This window comes from Girardinichthys multiradiatus, chromosome 23, assembly GCF_021462225.1.
Source record: "Girardinichthys multiradiatus isolate DD_20200921_A chromosome 23, DD_fGirMul_XY1, whole genome shotgun sequence".
Lineage (NCBI taxonomy): Eukaryota > Metazoa > Chordata > Actinopteri > Cyprinodontiformes > Goodeidae > Girardinichthys > Girardinichthys multiradiatus.
Window position 1 is genome coordinate 31,012,766 of NC_061815.1, and position 20,026 is coordinate 31,032,791.

Below are 20,026 nucleotides of genomic sequence, written 5' to 3' on the forward strand. Positions count from 1 at the left end.
TAGACCCTAACAGCAGATTTGCTTTCAGGTAGTGGATGATTCTGATGAATTATGTATTATATAAAATATTTAATGGACTTGGTGATTATGACACTGGCAGGTGATTTGTTGCAGCAGGTTAATCCACTAGGAGGCACTAGCATCACTGTCTTATTTAGTTGGGATTTTGAGATTAAATTCAAAGGGAGAAATTTCACAAATGCAAAAAGCCTGTGAGCAGGGTTTTGCTTCTTAGTATAAAAGTAAACCATGCATGCAAAGGCAATTTTAAAGGAAGGCACCACAATATCTGTGTTTAAAAAAAGAAAGTAGATCATTAATATATCGTTGGTAAAAGACTTCTCAACTCTGACTTCCTTGTCTGTTTCTTATACGTCCTTTGCGTTGCAAAGTGTCCCTAAACTGGAGGTCTGTCTTCCTGTCTAGTAAATACTTCGATATTTACCTTGATGTGTTTCACCAGGATCGTATGAGGGCTGGGAGGGAGGCTCCTTCCCCTGCATCAGTGTGAAGAAAAACCTCGACTCTGTGCCAAGGTTAGTCCCTTTGATGATGAGAAAAACGGCCTAAATGCAGTATAGTAACAAAACACTCACACCTTTTCTAAAGCTGTTTTTGTTTGGGCATCTTTATTGGTTAATAAGTACAATGGATATAATTTTTCAGGAATTCAAATGGAAACGTTAGCAATTTAGTTTTGAGACCTGATGGGCTTATAAAAACAGTCTTGAAGGCTCCTGAGCCGTGGAGCACAGTTAAGAAATAAAATCTTATGTGACATTTTTCATCTAGTCTTTAAATGTAAGATTGCCCCCACCTTTTCAAACATAGTAGCCAGAAAAATAAATCTACAATTCAGGTCAAGATGAAGGATAATGTTGCTGTAGATGTGCACCTCCTGTTACTAAGTCTCAGGATTATATGCGGCCTTCTCTGCAGCTTTCTAATCACCAGGAATGGTTGTTACTACATGCTCTAAGCTAGCAAACTCATGCAGCCAAACTTCTCCATCCACAGGATTTCAGTGCGTGTGCGCGGCGGTGAAGCTCAGGGCCCAGCAGCAGGTCTGAGTGGGATGAACCTGGGCCTCATGAAGGATCTAGAGGCCAACTTCTTTGAAAGCCACTGTGAATTCAGCGAGAAATCCAGCTCTCCGTTTTCCTCAAACCGCACCATGTTTGAGACAGAGGAGGTGTGCCAACATTCAAAAAGGAGAAATAATAACCCATGAGCATTCTTGTTTCTAACTCAACCCATTTCACTTAAATTAGATGGTGATTCCTGCCGACCCGGAGGAAATGCTTCAGTTTCATGAACAGTGTGTCGCTCAGTGTCAGTGTGCGGTGGACATCTGCCTGCCACTGGCCTACATCCTCCTGCCCAGCAAACAGGCTTTCCAGAGCATCTACAACAGGTCTCATCCAACCTTCATCTTGGAGACAAATATCCTTCTATAGCTTCACCTTTTTGCTGTGCAGCGCTGTGCAAAAGTTATGCATCAAACCTAAGGTCCTCGTATTTTATTTCCAAGCAGCCAGAGTTTCTTGTACAATTTTAAAGATTAACATTATTTCAGGTTTTCTGAACATTCTAAGAAAATATTCTTTGGACTTTGGCTGATTTTTATTTATTGTTTGTAAATTTCTGAGAAAAGTCTTTGTTTAAGCCAAATAACTCCAAGCTTTACATCAGAAATTCTCTTAAACCTGAGGCCCTAGCCAGTGCTTTGACACCCCAGACAACTTAGCAAAAAACCCGAATGTTTGTTTAGATGTTGAGGGACTTTTTATTATTGTGAACCTGTGCCGCAGACATTTTTTTTATCTAAGGTACATACCAAGGGTAACAGTTTGACTAACCATGTTTTTCCACCAATTAGGTGAGTCATAAAGCGCTTTTAGGGGAATACTAGTCATACAGTTCCTTGCAAAAACCTTCACAGCTCTCAAAATATTTGGTCATGCCACAACCTCAAACGTCCTTGTATTTTATTAAGATTATATTCGTTAGACCACAACAAAGTAGTGCACAATTGTAAAAGGAAAAAAAAACTGATGCATGTGTGATTTAATCTCAGTATAAAGGCAGCTGTTCTGTGAAAGCCTCAGAGGTTTGTTAGAGAACAAGCTACATCATGAAGAACGATGAACACAGCAGAGAGGTCAGGGAGGAAGATGTGGAGAAGTTTAAAGCAGGTTTAGGTTGTACAATATATCTCAAGAGCACTGTTCAATCTGTCATCTGAAAATGGAATTAGAATGGCAACAAGGGGGCAAGGGGAGCATAATAATAAGAGAAGCAGCCAGGATGTCCCTGGTAACATTTAGCTTACATGCAAAACAATGTGAGGCAGAAAACTGACCATGCACATCACCTAGAAACGTTGTTGTGTAGATGCTTTTCTCCAGCAGCGACACGGAGACTTGTCAGAGTTGATGCGAAGGTAAATACAGGGTAATCCTGGAGGAAAACCTGTTGGCCGCTGCAAAGGACTTGAGACTGGGGTGACGGTTCAAGTTTAAGGCTCTGAACATTTTTACAAGGTGCTGTACAGTATATGATTGACTGAACGATGCGGTACCTCAGGTCCGGTTGGTTTTCACATACTGTTGATGTGCTGCAGATAGTTTTTTATTAAGCCTGGCACTCCTTTGTTTGTCTTCCATTTTTCCATTTTACCCATTTTGAGCACCCAATGGATGGAACGCTGTCAAATGTTTGTAGAAGAAGAATCCCAGACAGAAAACGTGAAAAATCAGCCAAAGTCCTGAGAAAAACTTTGATGTTTAAAATGCTTTGCGAAACTGATGAAAACAACTTCATATGATTACGAGTAGATGTGGCTTCTGGGAGCAAAGTGTGAAGTAATTCCAGCTGGTTTTGCTCACTGCTGTATATTGAAAGCTCAGTCGACTTTAAAGCTAGTTGACGGTTTTATGTGCTGGTTTTAAATCATGATTGAGAGTTGATGTTACTTCTTCTTCATCCTCCCCTTTAACCCAAAAGGATCAATAATGACCTCTTGATGTGGGAACCGCTTCCACCTTCCCCCCCCTCAGCCCACAGCCCCTACCAGAGCCACCATCTCTACGACGAGTTCCAGCTGTGCAAGTCGGCCTTCAGACTGGGCAAGTTTTTCTGTTCCGATGGAAAAAATTTAATCCTGACATAGATTTATGACAAACAATAACAGCAATGGTGCAAAAACATCTAATATTGGCTTTTGTATTGCTTTTGGTTTAAACCGTTTGCTTCACTCTCTGCCACAGACTCTGACTCAGAAGAGGATGAGCCTCAGTTTTACTTGGCCAACGAATCATCTGGAAGGATGCAGCCGTCAGCTTCTCTTCCCAGCCACAACCTCAGCCTCCTCTCCCTCACTGTGATTATCGGGAAAGGTCGCCTGCAAGCCAGAACTGACAGGAAGGTGAGCCAGGAGAAAGATGAATTCAGAGGAGGGCACTGATGAGTTTAACTGCATCAGATGATATAATAAGAAGCCTTTTTTTTCCCAGTTTAAAAAAAATATGTGCTTAAGTGGTTCAACAGTCACATTTCAGTCTTGCTCTTCAGTGTTTATTTATATAAAGATATAATGTATGTCGATTGCTAACTATAATTTAGTTCTTATTAATAAATGAGACAGAACTCGTGTTTTCACTTTTTCTATACATTTATTACCATTTATAAAGTCTGTTTGCAGTTGCATTCTAGTGTTTAAACTTTGTAAACTGGAGTTCAGAATTTCAGATGGTGGAAGTTGAGGTTAAGTGTACTTTAAAATTCACGTTGCAGCCTTGCTTCGTTCATGTGGTTTTTCTGTTTTTCCATATCAGGAGGATCAAACTCAGGGAGAGATTGTGCTTGACCTGGAAGGGGGGAAGATTTTCAGCGTGGCGCAGCATCAAAATGATCCCAACCTCAACTTCCTGACTCTGGAGAGCAAACGAGTGGAGCTCTACCATCGAGGTGCACATTGTGGTCTTATTTGCAAACATTCCTATTATGTCTGGAAAATTCTGATTCAAGCATTTTCCAGGTGGGCAAACAGAATTAAGTCTGAAAGAACATTTGTTTCCATCTATCCTTCTATCCATTGATACCAATACATCGTTTTTGTTTCTGCCCATTCACCCAACCATTTTACTGCCCATTTTCCAACAGTTTGTCCATCTATCAGTTTATCCTGGCATCCATCCAGTGTTCTCTTATATCACTCTTCCATGTATTTCTCCCTACGTCTGTTCCTCCGTCTGTCTGTCCATCCATTGAAGCATCCATCCGTTTTCCCACCCATTCATGCAACTATTTGTCCATCTGTTTGTTTCCGTCCAGCTAGTCGTTCGTCCATGCATCTGTTTGTCCTTGCGTCTATCCTTGCATCCATCCAATGATTCTTTATTCCACTCTTCCATCCATTTGTCCATCCATTCAGCAGTTTATCCATACATATAGCTGTCCGTCCATCCAGTCTAACATTTATGTAGGCTCGGATCACTGTACAAATATCTGACCGTACATTTACTGTGGGTGTTTGCATTTATGCTTTAAAACATCTAAAATGGTCTGGGTTTTGCACATTTGAGAGGCGAAGTGTTAAATTCTGACATGGAAAATGAACCCAGTCATCTAGATTCATTGTGGGTTAGAAATTATACATGCTTTTGTGACTCATTGGACATATCTTTTGCCCTTTAGCTGTGGTTGAAGACACCTCCATTCCACAGAGGTTGGAGATGCCCGGCTTCACACCACCCAAACACTTGGACCCTACCATCTACCCCACAGAGGTGGGAGTGAGTAGTGTGAGAGGACGGGAAGGGGAGCCACAGATGTTGTCTACAGCCATTAAAATCACGCTGGACCTCAAGAATAACGTCAAGGTTTGTCCTTCTTATGCACCTGCTTCATGCTGCAACTTCAAGTTTAGTATCAATCTCAAGAAGAAATGTTTATCTTTGTCTTTTATAGGAGTTCTTGGTTGCTCTTCAGCTGCAAGGTGCCACTATGAGACATTACATGACACAGACCAATCAGAGCTGGCACGAGCAGGTGAGAAAATGAAACAAGGGTTTCTGCCTAAGTACATATCAGGGTTCCTACACCGTTTGGAATTTAGGTTCAGTATTTGTAGAAGGTATTGAAAGGAAAACAGAGTGTGTAAAGATGTTTGCTTTTCTACAATTAAATTTAGTCCCCATTTTCAATGTCTAAAAACCCTCTTGTTTCCTTCCTTCCTTCCCCATTTTTCTTTTTCTCCTGTAATGCCTAAGGTTCTTCCTTCCACCCTTCCTACCTCATGTCCTTCCTTCCTTTCTCATACATTACTCTCCTTCTTTTCGCACTTCCTCGTGTCTGTAATTCCCTGTTTGAACATTGTCTTTTATTCCTGTTTTTTTTTTTACCTCCATCCCTTCTTTTTTTTATTTTTTTTTTTACTACTTCTCTCTCTGTTCGGCCCTCTCCTCTTTGTGAACTAGGTCCCTTTGTTCCTTGTGTTCCTCCTTTTTTCCTTCCATGTATCCTTGTCATTTTTCCCTCTGTTTTTTCTTTCCTTCTGTCCCTGCTTCCTTTTGTCATTTCACTTTCCCTTCCTACTTCCCATCCTTCTGTCTTTCCTACTTTATGTCCTTCCCTCTTTTCTCTGTTCTTTCTTCCTTTCTTTTATGCCTGGCTTCCTTTTTTGTGCCCTCCTTCCTTGTTTTGAGTCCTTCCTTCATTTCTATCCTTGTGTCCTAGCTCTCTTCCTTTCTTTCTTCCTTTCTCCCTTCCTCTCTCTCTCTCAATTTGCTAAACTCATCTTGCTCTTCATCAAACTGTTGCTCTAGGCAACATATTTGTTTCTGCTAATTAATGTTGTATTTCTTCAGGTCACATCACTCAGATGCTTGCTTGTGATTGGCTATATATTCCTGATGTACAGGTCCTTCTCAAAATATTAGCATATTGTGATAAAGTTCATTATTTTCCATAATGTCATGATGAAAATTTAACATTCATATATTTTAGATTCATTGCACACTAACTGAAATATTTCAGGTCTTTTATTGTCTTAATACAGATGATTTTGGCATACAGCTCATGAAAACCCAAAATTCCTATCTCACAAAATTAGCATATCATTAAAAGGGTCTCTAAACGAGCTATGAACCTAATCATCTAAATCAACGAGTTAACTCTAAACACCTGCAAAAGATTCCTGAGGCCTTTAAAACTCCCAGCCTGGTTCATCACTCAAAACCCCAATCATGGGTAAGACTGCCGACCTGACTGCTGTCCAGAAGGCCACTATTGACACCCTCAAGCAAGAGGGTAAGACACAGAAAGAAATTTCTGAACGAATAGGCTGTTCCCAGAGTGCTGTATCAAGGCACCTCAGTGGGAAGTCTGTGGGAAGGAAAAAGTGTGGCAGAAAACGCTGCACAACGAGAAGAGGTGACCGGACCCTGAGGAAGATTGTGGAGAAGGGCCGATTCCAGACCTTGGAGGACCTGCGGAAGCAGTGGACTGAGTCTGGAGTAGAAACATCCAGAGCCACCGTGCACAGGCGTGTGCAGGAAATGGGCTACAGGTGCCGCATTCCCCAGACCTGGGCTACAGAGAAGCAGCACTGGACTGTTGCTCAGTGGTCCAAAGTACTTTTTTCGGATGAAAGCAAATTCTGCATGTCATTCGGAAATCAAGGTGCCAGAGTCTGGAGGAAGACTGGGGAGAAGGAAATGCCAAAATGCCAGAAGTCCAGTGTCAAGTACCCACAGTCAGTGATGGTCTGGGGTGCCGTGTCAGCTGCTGGTGTTGGTCCACTGTGTTTTATCAAGGGCAGGGTCAATGCAGCTAGCTATCAGGAGATTTTGGAGCACTTCATGCTTCCATCTGCTGAAAAGCTTTATGGAGATGAAGATTTCATTTTTCAGCACGACCTGGCACCTGCTCACAGTGCCAAAACCACTGGTAAATGGTTTACTGACCATGGTATCACTGTGCTCAATTGGCCTGCCAACTCTCCTGACCTGAACCCCATAGAGAATCTGTGGGATATTGTGAAGAGAACGTTGAGAGACTCAAGACCCAACACTCTGGATGAGCTAAAGGCCGCTATCGAAGCATCCTGGGCCTCCATAAGACCTCAGCAGTGCCACAGGCTGATTGCCTCCATGCCACGCCGCATTGAAGCAGTCATTTCTGCAAAAGGATTCCCGACCAAGTATTGAGTGCATAACTGTACATGATTATTTGAAGGTTGACGTTTTTTGTATTAAAAACACTTTTCTTTTATTGGTCGGATGAAATATGCTAATTTTGTGAGATAGGAATTTTGGGTTTTCATGAGCTGTATGCCAAAATCATCCGTATTAAGACAATAAAAGACCTGAAATATTTCAGTTAGTGTGCAATGAATCTAAAATATATGAATGTTAAATTTTCATCATGACATTATGGAAAATAATGAACTTTATCACAATATGCTAATTTTTTGAGAAGGACCTGTAGGTGTGTCTGCTTCGAGGAAAATTACAGATTCGCTTCAGCACAGATGGACGCCACTAAACTGAACTATGTTAATCTGAGATGTTTTATTTTCTGGCAGGCAGAAAGGGACAAATTAAAACCCAGATTGTTTGGACACACGTGATCCAAGTATAATTAGTCTGCTTTCCATCTGGAGGCGCTTTAGAACAAAATAACCCTCCCTTCCAGAAACAAAAGCCAGAGATAACAAGCACATGAAGTTGAACTCCAACAAGTAAAATGCAATTTAATGTGATAGCTTTCATAACCTTAAAGGTCTTTAGCCTGTGCTGTAATTGTTACTGATACTGTTTGTTTGACCTCCCAGTGTTTATTATTCACCTTTTTGCCTTTGTTACTTACAGCTGATTGACTTTCTGGACGTTATCGACGACCCCATCCTGGGATACATGGCACCGGCTGTCATCACTGTCCTCCACACACACCTGGCTACCTGCGCTGTAGACTACAGGTATGGACCAGGGAAGGGGTCTTGATCCATTTGCTATGTTATGATTGGTGTAATTGTGAAGCCTTTTGTTCAGTTGTTGTATTTGAATGTGCTATATAAATATATTTGGCGTCGAGATTTATAGAACTTACAGTAAACCTGATAATATGTTAAATTCCTCTGTTTTGATTGTTTTACTTCCAAGGCCCCTGTATTTGCCCCTGAGGGTCCTGTTCACAACAGAGTCATTTTCTCTGTCCAGTAACATCATTGTAGACACCGCCACGTTCCACCTCAGGTACTGGTTAGCGCTGACTGAGCTCAGCAATCAGAATAGCAATGTTTTAGGAGGGCTAATTAACCCAGGGGATGTTTAAGATGTCACCTAGAAATTGAGATTTACTACTTTAGATCTAGTGATATTTTTACTATAAGATCCTTTTATAAGTTTATTTTGTTGTCGTCAGATTCATCCTGGATGATTCTGCTCTCTACCTCTCTGACAAATCTGGGATGGACACAGTGGACTTGAGGAAAGGTAGGACATGCAGTGCACCCTTGTCTCCACGTCACACATTGCAGGATATCTCCTTTGCACTTAAGGTGTTCAAGTTCCAGTTACTTCACCTGAATTCAGTCACATTAAAAAACAAAGTACGCCCTCCTTCCGTTCTTGTTTTAATGTCTCATAAAAATCACCTGGTCCTTGCTGAATTTGAAATTATTTAAATCCAACTTCAAGCATAGAAAATCATGCTATAGATCTACACTGTCATTGTTCATTAAACAAAGGTGGCACCAAAACGGGAAAGGTGCAAAATCTAAGTACACCCCATGGTCCAGCAGCCTTTTGTCCAGAAGCGACAAGTTGAAGTATTTTTCTGTTTCAGTCTCCCACATCATTCCTGCTGTTTTTGGGATTATTGTCCTCTTGATGACCCAGTTTTAGCCAAGCTACAGAGTTATGGGCTCCGGTGTTGTTAAAGTGAAACACTTGAACCAGCACATATACCCGTGTAGGAGGGGCAGAAATAAGAAGTCATGTAAAACCATTTTGTGTGTGTTTGTGTCCCACAGATTATGTGTGTGTTCTGGACATTGACCTCCTGGAGCTCGCCATCACCACGTGGAAAGGCAGTGATACCGGAAAGCTGGTGAGTTCTGCTCCATGTCCTTACCGACCTGTTTTTCCCTTCATATTTAACTGCAGGTCAAAATAAAAAATTTAAAAAAGCCGGTAGAAAGGCGAAGAACCATTATAATTAACTTTAAGGTCCACAAAAAGCCACTAACAAGCAGTTGGCCGCATGTTTATAAATATTTATTTCACCATAATTAGATTACACCATAATAACAGCTCCAGACAGTAATTTGGCTCGAGTTTTACTCTCAGCTGGACCTGAAACCAAAATCAGCAGTAAAATGCTAAACAAGTCTTCCCTCAGCAATGATGCAGCTGTTCTCTGAGCCAACCAATCAGGGCCAATCAAGGCTGGTGTATTTTGTTACGTCAATATGTAAATATGTTTTAGTTTATTTGCTATAGCTTATTTGAAGGAACTTTGTTCTATATAACTGGGAAGGAAAATGCACACAGAGAGGTTTTTGGAGACTGACGTACATGCAGTGCTGCAATCAGAGCTCAGACGTGGCTGCACCACTCGTTTTCCAGTCCCAGTTCTCCCACAGGGCTTCTCTGGGCTCCACGGCTTAGGAATAAGTGATAATACCCGATGAGTCTTTCAACTTTTCTGAGTACAGCTTATGGGAGATGAGCACTAAAAGGAGAAAATTCCATAGCATCCAAAGGTTTTTGGTCATTTCTGGTATCGGACAGTCAACCCCCTCCAATATTGTTTCTATTCAGCACATTGAACCCGTTCAGTTTTTGTCATGAATTTACATCTGATGGATGCTCTTCCTTCAGTCCAACCGCTCATTTGTGTTTCAGTCCCAGCCTCTCTTTGAGCTGCGCTGCTCCAACAACGTGGTGCACCTCTATACCTGCGCCGATTCTTGCGCCGCGCTCGTCAACCTGCTGCAGTATCTGGTCACCCAGGGTGACTTGCATCCTCCGCCCCGCCACACCTCACCTACTGAAATAGCTGGTCAGAAATTACCGGTAAGACATTACATTCACTTGCACCGCAGTACCTTTAAGAATATGCTGATTTTTATTGTGTTTAATGCACCAAGAACGCCACCAACAAGAAATATACAAAGCTTGGAACTATGAGGCTGAAATGATCAACCCTGGTTGGACCAGATAGAGCAATAACACAGGCTTAAGCTATGATGAATGTCCTAACAGTGTCAGGAAACACAATTTTTGAAGTATTGACATTTTATTGGATTGTGTCATGCACTATTTCCATTTTTAGATGATGGATTGAACAGAGCTCTATTAGATGTTCAAAGCTTGGTAAATGTGCTTCTAACTACCAAGTTGGTGACTTCTGAAGGTAATTGGTTGGACTGGGTTTTATTTAGGGCTGGATACAAATGAACATCACCCTTTTCATATTATCAAAAAATCAAAATAAGGAAAAATGTTTCTCCCACTATGAATTACACACTACTTTGTGTTGGTTTATCACACAAAATCCCAATAAAAAACACTGAAGTTTGTGTTTCAAGCTATTTGAGTATTTTACAAGGTGCGGCGGTTAATAAAGCAACAAGATTTCCATTAAGAGTCTTTCCTCTAATATCAGTCTGATACTGTGTCCTGTTAGTTGTCAGAAAGTCCCGCGCCTCTGCCACCCTGTCCTCCAGCGGAAACCGCAGAAATCAACCAGTACGACCTGACTGATGCCTTAATCGACACAGAGAAGAGCCACAGAGACAACAGTTTAGAACCAGGTATTATTATTTCTGAACATGGGTATCCAAATATGATTGATTTAAGCCTATACCTATGGGAGAATATTATTCTCATCTTGTACAGTAGCACCTTTTTGCCCTGCATGGATTTAGAGAGAAGTCTTGAGAGAGAGTTTGGCAAACATTTTTCTCTTGCTTTGTGTTTAGTTAAGGTCCCTGACCGATTCTCTGTCTTCCAGATTCTCCTTCAGTGCCGAGGGGCTCGCCCGTCTCCGTCTATTTGTTTCCTGGTGAAGGGTCAAAGCAAAGCCCGTCTGTCCTACAGAAGGAGGACTCTGAGCTGGACGGACTGGTTCCCACAGCTATGGAGGCACAGCCCGATATGATACTGGATGATGACTCTGAGGGCTCCACCGATAACGATGACTTCTGCATCCTGGAGGCACCTGGCATGGGCATACCAGTGAGTGCTGACTTCCTTTTTATGCTCCTACTGTACTTTTTCTTTAAAGTTGACTTTTCTTTTTTGAAACTTTTCCGGCTTGGGAAACTCTTGCAGCCCAGAGACGGGGAGCCTGTGGTAACTGTGCTGTGTCAGGGGCCCATCAGGGTGAAGGACAGCCACTTTTCCAGGCCTCGAGGAAGCTCAGACCTGCTCCGAGCTCCTAGCAGGTTCCCGGTACCGCATACCAGGGTAGTGTTGAAGGAGATTTCTGTGGTGTGGCATCTCTACGGGGGCAAGGACTTCGGTGGCAAGCCGATGTCCATACATGCTCAGAACTCAAACAGGTTTTTTTAAATTTACATCTGTTTTGTTTATTACAGCATGTGTTTTTGTGCCTTTTCACAAACTTGATCGTCATGCTCTGTCTGCCTTTAGGGTTCGCTCTGTCCCTGCCGGTGTTCGTGGGTCTCCGTCTCGCTCTGTTGCCTCCTCCCGTCCCCAGAACTCCTGGCGTTGGGCTGGAGGCAGCGGCCGTCAGCACTCACTGCTCATGGAAATCCAACTCACCAAGGTGAATTAGTACTTCTGAAGGTTCTGCAGTTCAGTAGACACAGTGCCTTGCACTCAATCTCTCCATCCTTGACATTCTTCACATTTTGCCACGTTACAACAGCAAAGTTCAGTTTATTTTTTTGAGGTTTTTGATAGACCAAGACAAAATGGATTAAAATACATGATTGTCTTTTTATGTGATCGGTATTTGTGTTCAGACTCCCTGAGTCGGTGCTTTTCAGAACAGCGTTTACCGGCTATTACAGCTGCAGTTCTTTTGGTGTGTTCAGGGGGATGTCCAGTGTTAGTTTTCCACCACACAAAGTGTTTTGCATGGCCAATACGTTTAATTTGGGCTTACCATACTTGATCAGAACCTTTATCCATGTGTTTGATGTGCGCCCTACATGGAATATGGCAAACTGTAAATTAAACTTCTTATGGTTTTCTACCTGCCACTCTTCCATAAACACCAGATGTTTTGGAGTACAGCGCTGAGAGTTGTTCTGCTGACTCCCACCTGAGCTGAGGATCTTTGTAGCTCCTCTAGAGTTACCATGGGTACACTAACGGTCAAATGTTTTAAATACACTTTCTCACTTAATGGGTCTCTTTATTTTCATGACTATTTACATTGTAGATTCTCGCCAAAGGCAACAAAACTGTGAATCAACACACATGGAATTATGTAGCAAACAAAAGGTGTGAAATAACTCTTTGGGCTGACGCCTTTTCACCCTTTGCTTTGATGACTGCTTTGCTCTCTTGGCATTTTCTCCATGAGCTGCATGAGGTGGTCACCTGAAATGGTTTTCCAAGGAGTCTTGAAAGAACTTCCCTGAGGTTCATTGAGAGACGGCCAAAGGTTAATATTTCAGTGGTAACAGCAAAGGGCGGCTATTTTAAGGAATCTGAAATATGGAACATATTTAAAGTTATTTTTTCCAAGTTTTTGTTTGCTACATAATTGCATATGTGTTCATTCACCGTTTTGATGCCTTCAGTGAGAATCTACGTACCATGTAATAAATAGTCATAAGCATAAAGAAAAGCGTTAAATGGGAAAGACATTCTAAAACCTTTGACCAGTAGTGTATCTTGACTGCTTCTTTGATTAATATTCTTCTTGCCTGTCATTTTAGGGGACATCATGTCTTGGTAGGGTAGCAGTTGTGCCATCCTCTTTCCATTTTCAGATGTTGGATTAAACAGAGCTCTGTGAGCTGTTCAAAGTCTGGGACATTGTTTTATATACTAACCCTGCTTTCAGTGTCTGAGTGATGCTGATTGATTTATTTTTTTTAATATTTCAAATCCATGCATTTTCCCTTCACTATGCTGTACTTTATGTTGCTCTGTCATCTAAAATGTCAATAGCAGATCAAATATAAAAACGTTCAAGGATGAGAATACATTTTTTGAGACTTTCTATGTCTATTTCACCATATTTTACTTGAAGATAAATCATTTCTTTATAGTTCATTGTTGTGTAATCTTATTGTAGGTGTTCATTCTTGGGTTTTACCTTAAACGTCCTCCAGGTGTCCTTCCAGCATGAGTCATACCCAGTGGCAGTAGCAGGGCAGGATGGGGAGGGGTCACTGACCGCTGGGGTCGGTCCCAGTGGGGAGCAGCCCCTGTCCAGGCAGGTCTTCATCGTCCAAGAGCTGGAGGTTCGGGACCGACTGGCCTCTTCGCAACTCAACAAGTTCCTCTACCTCTACACGAGCGAGAGCATGCCTCGCCGAGCCCACTCCAACATGGTGAGGCTGTGTGTGTTTGTGTTGATTCGTAAGCAGCTGAGATGGAAAATGCAAAACAGCTTTCACAGCGAAGAAAGAGATTGGGGTGAGATCTTCCTTGTTGCCTTGTTGCAGCTCACTGTGAAGGCCCTGCAAGTATTACCAGAGTCAGGACTCGGTGGACCCGAGTGTTGCCTACGGGTCAGCCTGCTGCCGCTGCGACTTAACATAGACCAGGTAATTCCTGCATCTTAGACCAAATAGAGACGTAAATGCATCCTTTTTCACCTCTATGAAGAAACGAAACGAAGAGGCCGATTAAAGCCTTAAGATATTCTGTTATATTTTCATCCCATCTATAAATGACCAAAGATTTGCATTTTTCTTTCAACATTTGTTTGCTTCAGGCTAAAATACACATGTTCAACACATGCTGATTTAATTCTTGAAGTTTAAAAAGAAAAGGAACATATTATGCTTATTCAAATATAATTTTAAATGCTTAAAATGTTTATTTGCTATTTGCAGTAGCTCATGTATTCTGGGCCTTTTACTTGTTCCAGATGTCTTTGTATCCTAGTCAGTTTCATGCTGTTTGTGGTTTTGTGCTTCTGCCAGACTTTGTTTTTGTCTCTCCTCCAGGACGCACTGTTTTTCTTGAAGGACTTTTTTAGTAATCTAGCATCTTCTGTTAACCCCTACATGCCTGTGGACCCTGCTGCTGAAGGTCAGTTAATGCAGTCATTTCTTTTTTACCATAACATGACCAGAGTGTTGAACAGTCACATAAAATAAGAAGCACAATACATACATAACATATAAAAACAATGGTTGATATCTGTGACTTGGTTGAAGGCCAAGGAGTAAAAACAGGTTTTCAGATCATATTTAAAAACAGTCTGTCTGTTCTGGGGTGGCAAGTTGTTCCAACGTTTTGTAACTGTAATGACAAAAAATGTGTCACCTCCCAACCCGAGTCTTGTCCAAGAGCATCCGATCCACTGATCTATGTGAGCGAGATGGGACGTACATATATATACATTCTGACAGATGAGATGGGCCCCCCTTAAGACACTTAAAAACATATTAAATGACTTTAAAATGGATTTAAAAATAAACTGGAAGCAGATAATGGGAGGCTAACAGTGAGGTTACGTGTTTCCGCCTGTTTGTGTCTATTAAAAATCGAGCTGCAGCGTTCTGAACCGATTGTAGGCGCTCAATACAAGCCTGGCTGATCCCAACCAAGAGCGTGTTGCAATAATCCAGCCTAGAAGTAATAAAGGCACAAATAACTGTTTCAAGGTTGCGTTTGGACAGAACAGGATTGAGTTTTGATAATCGCCCTAACTGAAATAAAAAAAAACAGGACTGCACCAATGCGTTAACCTGACTCGGGTTTTAGCACAGGATCCATTTTTATTACTAAGTTTGGAATGATAGTCTATATATAGGGAAGCAGTGATTAAAAACATGGGGTCCAGCTGCCGATGGGTCTATCTAACATGACTTAAGTTTTCTTTTCATCGACATGAACGGTAGAAGTCTTAAACCACTGGAGAGCTAAGCCTGTAATGCCTACCTACTGCTCTAGCCTGGAGATGACAATATCGTGGTCTATTGTGTCAAAAGCAAATACAATGTCACCAGGGTCCATTGCTAAAAAGATGTAATTAAAAACTCTTAATATTTACCTGTGATGACTCAGTGCTGTGAGGAGTTTTATAGCCTCTTTTTCTTGCTTTGGTTATTTCCTTTTTAATAATCAGAGGAGCTGCCTTTAGTGGCATTTAATATAAATGGTCTGGTCTGGTCATCTTACCACCACAAACTTACATGGAATTTATGGGAAACACCAGCCCAAAGTGGTGCATGATTGTGAAGTAGAAGAAAAAATGTTTATGAATTCACACAAATAAAAATCTGAAAGCTGTGGTTTATTTATATTTAAATCAATGCTTTGTAGAACCACATGTGTCCTTTAGGGTATGTCACAGCCAAAATTAGCACTAAGATTCGGAACTTTTTCTCTTTTTTCCTTTGCGAAATAGCAGAATTAGATTTGGGGTTTGAGTCTGACGGGGTCATTCTAACGCATCAACATGCTTTTAACTGTATCCCTGAATGTATGTTAAGGGTCTTTGTCCTGTGGGAAGGTGAACCTCCTGCCCAGCCTCCAGTCTCCTGCAGCCTCTAACAGGTTTGCTTGCAGGATTTCCCTGTATTTAGCTCCATCAGTCTTCCCATCAACTCTGAGCCGCTTCCCCGTTCCTGCTCAAGACATGCTATCCCACGGCATGATTCTTTTACTATCATTATCTTGCCCTGGATGGTATGTTCACACACAACATTTAGCTTTTAGGCCACAACAGTCAGTTTTGGTCTCATCTGACCAGACCACCTTCTTCCCTTTGCTTGCAGTGTCCTCTACATGTCAAACTGCGAACAGGACTCGTTATGACTTTGTTTCCACAATGGCTTCCCTCATGCCACTCTTCCATAAGGATCAAATTAATCAAACGCACTGCTGTTGATGGTAGTCCTGTCAACATACAGGTCCTTCTCAAAATATTAGTATATTGTGATAAAGTTCATTATTTTCCATAATGTCATGATGAAAATTTAACATTCATATATTTTAGATTCATTGCACACTAACTGAAATATTTCAGGTCTTTTATTGTCTTAATACGGATGATTTTGGCATACAGCTCATGAAAACCCAAAATTCCTATCTCACAAAATTAGCATATTTCATCCGACCAATAAAAGAAAAGTGTTTTTAATACAAAAAACGTCAACCTTCAAATAATCATGTACAGTTATGCACTCAATACTTGGTCGGGAATCCTTTTGCAGAAATGACTGCTTCAATGCGGCGTGGCATGGAGGCAATCAGCCTGTGGCACTGCTGAGGTCTTATGGAGGCCCAGGATGCTTCGATAGCGGCCTTTAGCTCATCCAGAGTGTTGGGTCTTGAGTCTCTCAACGTTCTCTTCACAATATCCCACAGATTCTCTATGGGGTTCAGGTCAAGAGAGTTGGCAGGCCAATTGAGCACAGTGATACCATGGTCAGTAAACCATTTACCAGTGGTTTTGGCACTGTGAGCAGGTGCCAGGTCGTGCTGAAAAATGAAATCTTCATCTCCATAAAGTTTTTCAGCAGATGGAAGCATGAAGTGCTCCAAAATCTCCTGATAGCTAGCTGCATTGACCCTGCCCTTGATAAAACACAGTGGACCAACACCAGCAGCTGACACGGCACCCCAGACCATCACTGACTGTGGGTACTTGACACTGGACTTCTGGCATTTTGGCATTTCCTTCTCCCCAGTCTTCCTCCAGACTCTGGCACCTTGATTTCCGAATGACATGCAGAATTTGCTTTCATCCGAAAAAAGTACTTTGGACCACTGAGCAACAGTCCAGTGCTGCTTCTCTGTAGCCCAGGTCTGGGGAATGCGGCACCTGTAGCCCATTTCCTGCACACGCCTGTGCACGGTGGCTCTGGATGTTTCTACTCCAGACTCAGTCCACTGCTTCCGCAGGTCCCCCAAGGTCTGGAATCGGCCCTTCTCCACAATCTTCCTCAGGGTCCGGTCACCTCTTCTCGTTGTGCAGCGTTTTCTGCCACACTTTTTCCTTCCCACAGACTTCCCACTGAGGTGCCTTGATACAGCACTCTGGGAACAGCCTATTCGTTCAGAAATTTCTTTCTGTGTCTTACCCTCTTGCTTGAGGGTGTCAATAGTGGCCTTCTGGACAGCAGTCAGGTCGGCAGTCTTACCCATGATTGGGGTTTTGAGTGATGAACCAGGCTGGGAGTTTTAAAGGCCTCAGGAATTTTTTGCAGGTGTTTAGAGTTAACTTGTTGATTCAGATGATTAGGTTCATAGCTCGTTTAGAGACCCTTTTAATGATATGCTAATTTTGTGAGATAGGAATTTTGGGTTTTCATGAGCTGTATGCCAAAATCATCCGTATTAAGACAATAAAAGACCTGAAATATTTCAGTTAGTGTGCAATTAATCTAAAATATATGACTGTTAAATTTTCAACATTACATTAAGGAAAATAATGAACTTTATCACAATATACTAATATTTTGAGAAGGACCTGTATTCTTCTATAGGAGCTGTGGATTCCTGCAGCTCCTCCAGTGTTACCATTGGTCTCTTGGCTGCCTGGCCTGTCAGTTTAGTTGCAAGAGTAATGGGGGCTAAATACAAATTTATGTCACAGATTTTAGATTTTAGATTGTACAAAACGTTAGTTATGAAAAACAAAGGTTCAGACAGTGTTTTTGAATGTAGTGTACACTTCAAGAGGAGGCCTGCTAAGTATGTAATCGTGTTGTTTCTTTGGTCACTTGCAGTGAAGGCAGATCCTTCCCAGAAAGGGTCTGAGGAGGTCGGAACAGATGCTGGCCTGGGTCCTGACCTCACAGCTTCTGTGGAAACTACCTACAGCGAGCAGAGCTCCTCCTCTGCCGGCTCCTCCTCATCCTCATCCGAACAGCCAATCTACTTCCGGTGGGTTGACATTGATTCTTCACAGATATAAAGAGAGCTGAAAATGTCAAAGAGGAGAAACACCCTCTGCTGCAAGGATGCATCTAGGGTTTTGTTTAAATTAGAGCTGCGTGAACATTTTTTCTCTCTTTCAGGGAATTTCGTTTCACTTCTGAAGTGCCTATCTGGCTTGACTATCATGGCAAACATGTCGTCATTGAGCAGGTGAGAGGTCATGAAAACAGCTTCTCTGTGTCTGACTGGAACAGAAACTCAGGTGTTACATCTCTACAATATCTTCAGATTCCCCTAAAGTATTGCATTTTGTTTCTCAGGGAACGTTCGCAGGGATTCTGATCGGTCTAGCTCAGCTGAACTGTTCAGAACTGAAGCTGAAGCGGCTCTGCTGCAGACATGGGTATAAAAGGACATTCAGATATCGTGAAGCAGTTTTAAATCTGATAATCCCCCTATAACCTATAAATAAAAACCTGAATGACTTGAGTCTACTTCAGAACCTTTTAGCCTGAGGTATTTTTTGTTTGACATGTTTCCAGTCTTCTCGGTGTTGACAAGGTGATCCAGTACTCTGTCACAGAGTGGCTGACCGACATCAGGAAGAATCAGCTGCCAGGCATTCTGGGAGGCGTCGGCCCAATGCACTCAGTTGTTCAGCTCTGTAGGTTAAAGGCTTCGATACAGAAACATTTACAGTTTTTAAACCTACTTTTTTCTTTCTGTTAATTTTCCCTTCTCCTTCTGCTCTGTGTGTCTGCTCAGTCCATGGAGTGAGGGATCTCTTCTGGTTACCTATAGAGCAGTACAGGAAGGACGGACGCATTATTCGGGGTCTCCAGCGGGGGGCGGCATCCTTCGGGACCTCCACAGCATCGGCCGCTCTGGAACTTAGCAACAGGCTTGTACAGGCCATCCAGGTACCTTTACCCTCACACAAAATTAACAAAATTATATTTAATGTTCTGTCCAAATGTAAAGAAAAGCCCTTTTATATTTCTATTTTTACATTGTAGTGCTTGTTACCTCTCTATAGGCTACAGCAGAGACGGTGTATGACATCTTGTCTCCAACGCCTCCCCTGAATCGTTACGCCATCACCGAGGGCCGGGCCCCCTCCAGCCGACCCCGTAGACCCGCGCAGCCGGCGGATCTCAGAGAAGGAGTGGCCAAAGCTTACGACACCGTCAGAGAGGTTCTGAGCCTAATTCTCTTTCTTAAAAGCCAAATATAGACCGTTCATCACAAAAGACAGCCATCTTTAAGCTAAAATTGTACTTTAAGATATTTGATACCTGTGAAGAAAGAGAAACCCAGCTTTCATCAAACTGATTTTGCATCCGAGGAATTGAATGTTCACAAATTTCTCTTGAGGAAAGCAACTTATTGGCCACTAATAGCCAGGTTTCTGATCTGTGGCTCCAAGTTTACTCAAAATAAATTCCTTATTTATTTGCACTACACTAATCCTGTGATTGAGTGGCTTGTGGTGAACTGTAAATGGGACTTCTTTAGGCTTTCTTCTTGTCACTCTTTCTTAAAGGCCAGGGGACTCATGTACGAAAGAGTACGCAGCTTTCATACTAAAAGTTTGCGGCAGGGAGAAATTCTGAAACTTGGTGCACACAAAAAAAAATTAAGATGTACGAAACTGTGACGTAGACATGTCACCACACACGTAGCCTTTATACATCCCAATTTGTGGTGGATTTGACATAGCTGCACGTGGCGCTTGGACCGCCGGTCCCCGCCCCTAAATACGTATGCAAAGTAGTATAAATAGCGGCAAGTCACCCATCATGTGCCCAAATAACCATGGCAACGGTGCTGTGACAATCAAACAACCGGTTCCTGTCGTTGGAAAAACGAGAGACTGTGTCTGCACATCATGAGGGATGTTTGTAGTGAATTAAAGCAAACCAACAACTTACTGAATGAGATTAGAGACTCAAACCTGACTTGAAATAAAACAGTTG

At 42.1% G+C, this 20,026-nt stretch overlaps 1 protein-coding gene across 1 annotated transcript in view; it reads left to right on the forward strand.

The window, feature by feature from the left end:
- Nucleotides 1-20,026, forward strand: part of atg2a (autophagy related 2A) — a 41,061-nt gene that overhangs the window by 18,942 nt on the left and 2,093 nt on the right. Inside the window, exons 16-41 of the mRNA XM_047354103.1 lie at nt 464-536; nt 1,018-1,192; nt 1,272-1,414; nt 3,007-3,128; nt 3,270-3,427; nt 3,837-3,969; nt 4,699-4,883; nt 4,972-5,052; nt 7,875-7,981; nt 8,166-8,258; nt 8,428-8,498; nt 9,038-9,114; nt 9,912-10,082; nt 10,696-10,822; nt 11,023-11,246; nt 11,343-11,572; nt 11,664-11,799; nt 13,322-13,543; nt 13,658-13,759; nt 14,165-14,249; nt 17,900-18,056; nt 18,191-18,260; nt 18,371-18,453; nt 18,593-18,714; nt 18,816-18,970; nt 19,087-19,245. Coding sequence (XP_047210059.1) covers nt 464-536; nt 1,018-1,192; nt 1,272-1,414; nt 3,007-3,128; nt 3,270-3,427; nt 3,837-3,969; nt 4,699-4,883; nt 4,972-5,052; nt 7,875-7,981; nt 8,166-8,258; nt 8,428-8,498; nt 9,038-9,114; nt 9,912-10,082; nt 10,696-10,822; nt 11,023-11,246; nt 11,343-11,572; nt 11,664-11,799; nt 13,322-13,543; nt 13,658-13,759; nt 14,165-14,249; nt 17,900-18,056; nt 18,191-18,260; nt 18,371-18,453; nt 18,593-18,714; nt 18,816-18,970; nt 19,087-19,245 — 3,461 coding nt within the window. The remainder of the gene's footprint in view (nt 1-463; nt 537-1,017; nt 1,193-1,271; nt 1,415-3,006; nt 3,129-3,269; nt 3,428-3,836; nt 3,970-4,698; nt 4,884-4,971; nt 5,053-7,874; nt 7,982-8,165; nt 8,259-8,427; nt 8,499-9,037; nt 9,115-9,911; nt 10,083-10,695; nt 10,823-11,022; nt 11,247-11,342; nt 11,573-11,663; nt 11,800-13,321; nt 13,544-13,657; nt 13,760-14,164; nt 14,250-17,899; nt 18,057-18,190; nt 18,261-18,370; nt 18,454-18,592; nt 18,715-18,815; nt 18,971-19,086; nt 19,246-20,026) is intronic.